We start from the raw sequence: 2,771 nt of genomic DNA, 5'->3' as shown, positions 1-2,771 counted from the left end.
TCAAATGAAGAGGGATAACCGCAATGCCAGTGAAAACTAATTTGCGGCACCAACTTAATGGTGCTTTTCTGATGGTAGCCTACATGTTATCCATATGTTGAAGTCACATTTTATCTTCTGTAGCCTATATGGCCGATTGCGCATAGGACCAGACGTGTTGGGCCTTGGTCACCGTACCTTTCTCTGGTTCTGTTGAGATGCTTTAATGAAAACTCTCTGCAGGCAACCAGCACAGACAGACATGAACAAATAATGGAGGGTGGACGCGGTGGGGAGTAGTCAGTCGGGCAGCCTACTCATTGGTTGCCTCAGACACAGTAGCTCTCCCTCTCCCTCTCCCATAAATGCTCTCCCACCACCGACCGAAGCAGATAATCACAGGCCACTGTGAGAGGGACACACCTCTGCTGATTTTGCCCACAGTTTACACGGGGATGCGTTTCGATTCACGAAAAGGTGTCATCAGTCCAAGATTTTGAGTCGTGTTTTTAGCTTTTTTTGCGCATAGGTTACGAGGGTGCTCCACTCCAACTCAAAGATGACTGGGGTTTTTGAGAACTTAAATACTGATATGCATTCAAACCAGATTACCTCAAGCAGTTACCACAGCTTGCACAAATCGCAGGAGTCTCCGACTCTGCCAGTGTCCACGGCGACGGACAGCAGCTATTACAACAGCCAACAGCCTGGCCATTGCGCAGGGTCTCCATTTGGCCAACTCGGCTCTTACCAGTACCACGGCAACGCCACGAGCACTGTGCCATATAACGCAAAGTCATACGACCTTGGTTTCAACTCATCTTATGGTGCATACAGCTCCTACGGCTCCAACTCCTCTCCTACTCCAGCCGATACAGGTAAGGATGCTCTTATATTCTTTTAAAAATACATTAAAATTCATCTTTTTGTTTGAGATCGAACTTTAAAACTTGCTTATGGCATGAAATGTATGAGGGGAAGTTGAATCATGCATAACATAATTGACAAGATAATTATGTGGTCAGAAATTATTAGCACACAGCCTACTCGTCTTGTAGGCTACAGATGCGCACAGAACACTGATAGTGAATGGTTAATTAATGTATTGTTAAACTGATATGTTTTCCTTGGCATTATAGTATACAAATCTGATGAAACCAATTATGAGGTTAACATATTATCTACTTAACACGTAAGGCCGTGCAAAATGCCTAAAAGTTATATGCAACCGAAAAACTGCAGTATCCTTTATGCATAACATGACTTGTTTTTGAATGTTCCCTCAGAGAAAGAAGAGCGCGAGCCAGAAATCCGGATGGTTAATGGAAAACCAAAGAAGGTCAGGAAACCTCGAACCATTTATTCCAGCTTTCAACTGGCCGCACTTCAACGGAGGTTTCAAAAGACGCAGTATTTGGCTCTACCAGAACGGGCCGAGTTGGCAGCCTCGATGGGCCTTACGCAAACACAGGTGGGTGCATCTAAGACGTGGACTCATACGCTGTCAAATATCTATTATATGTCTAATGGGAAAATAAACGATGGTGGGGGGGTTGAGAAATATATGGTAAATCAATTTTATGTTTGTATCCGTTTCTTTCTCAGGTCAAAATATGGTTCCAAAACCGCCGCTCCAAGTTCAAGAAGCTGTGGAAAAGTGGAGAAATCCCCCCAGAGCAACATGTTGCTTCCAGTGAATCTCCCCCCTGCACGTCTCCACCAACTATTTCCTGGGACTTTCCACAGACTCAAAGAATGAACAGTGTCAACTCCAGTTTACCTCAGAGCAGCAGCCCTCCCAACACGACTGCGTTTTTGGGAAACTACTCCTGGTACTCTACCACGAACTCTACGACGCATCTGCAGCCTCTGATCCAGCACCACCACAACTCCGCCATAAGCGCTGGGACGATATTCTGAAACAAACAACAACAAAACATCGGGTTTAAATCGGAAAATACTGGTGAAAAAAAGAAAAATGCCAATACCTTCATGTTAAAGACCTCGTTTGTGCGCCATGCGAAGTTGCAAGCATATAGAAGTTAATGGAGCCAGACAGGCTCATGGGCCTTGCCAGTTTTCGCGCTGGCAAATGGTAGTCACAGATTTCTACAGTTATTTTTGTATTTATTTATTTTGTTTATGTCGAGGGGTGAATGAACCACTATTACCCAAAGCAATCACAGCCTGGGCGCATGCCTACTTTTACGCGGACGTCACTTTTTTTGCTATTTCTGCAAAAACAAAACATTCATCGCAGGACAACCTGTCACAAATGTAGCACAAGTTAACGGTATCGTGCCTTTTTCAATATGACCTCATTTTGTTGTGCGATAAAACAGCGTAGGCTACCTTTATTCATTCCTTATGCCATTAGGTTAGTTGATTTGAATATAGGCCTAAGTGTCTGAATCTACGTTTGTAAATATTTTACCACAGCTTTTTGATAGCCCATGTTACTCTTTTTTTTAGGCTATTGGTGCAAATTAACCACCATTAACCACCGTAAGCTACTGATTGTCCTACCCTCTGATTTACTTGTATCACACTTATTTGTATTTTTGTCTTATTTATTTTAGCATTGTTCCATATATGACCAGACGTTATTTAAATAAAAATGTTTTCTGTGAATATATGCATACCTCCTTTTTTCTCAAAAATGTTTTCTCTGCACACACATTTTCTTGAGAGATTTGTGATGCCTCATTCGTTTAGCAATGAGCATAATAACAAATATATCCTATGTCTGGGACTGTTTTTTATTTTTATTATTTTTTATAGCAATTTAGACT

General features: G+C 42.2%; 1 protein-coding gene across 1 annotated transcript; it reads left to right on the top strand.

Annotated features, from left to right (window-relative positions):
• The first annotated feature begins 354 nt into the window (after positions 1-354).
• dlx2a (distal-less homeobox 2a) lies at positions 355-2,610 on the top strand. Its single transcript, XM_078261876.1, has 3 exons — positions 355-857; positions 1,266-1,450; positions 1,585-2,610. Exons 1-3 carry the CDS (start codon positions 539-541, stop codon positions 1,897-1,899), a joined length of 819 nt encoding a protein of 272 aa, XP_078118002.1. The 5' UTR covers positions 355-538; the 3' UTR covers positions 1,900-2,610.
• The last annotated feature ends 161 nt before the right edge of the window (positions 2,611-2,771 follow it).

Source organism: Sander vitreus, chromosome 11, assembly GCF_031162955.1.
Source record: "Sander vitreus isolate 19-12246 chromosome 11, sanVit1, whole genome shotgun sequence".
Taxonomy (NCBI): Eukaryota; Metazoa; Chordata; class Actinopteri; order Perciformes; family Percidae; genus Sander; species Sander vitreus.
Note: the sequence above shows the minus strand (reverse complement) of the source record. Positions and strands in the feature narration are given on the sequence as shown.

Excerpts from the sequence above, each read along its gene's own strand:
- dlx2a (XM_078261876.1), top strand. The coding sequence starts at position 539 with ATGACTGGGGTTTTTGAGAACTTAAATACTGATATGCATTCAAACCAG. Across the intron at positions 858-1,265 it reads TCCTACTCCAGCCGATACAG|AGAAAGAAGAGCGCGAGCCA; the intron begins GTAAGGATGCTC and ends ATGTTCCCTCAG. Across the intron at positions 1,451-1,584 it reads TGGGCCTTACGCAAACACAG|GTCAAAATATGGTTCCAAAA; the intron begins GTGGGTGCATCT and ends TTTCTTTCTCAG.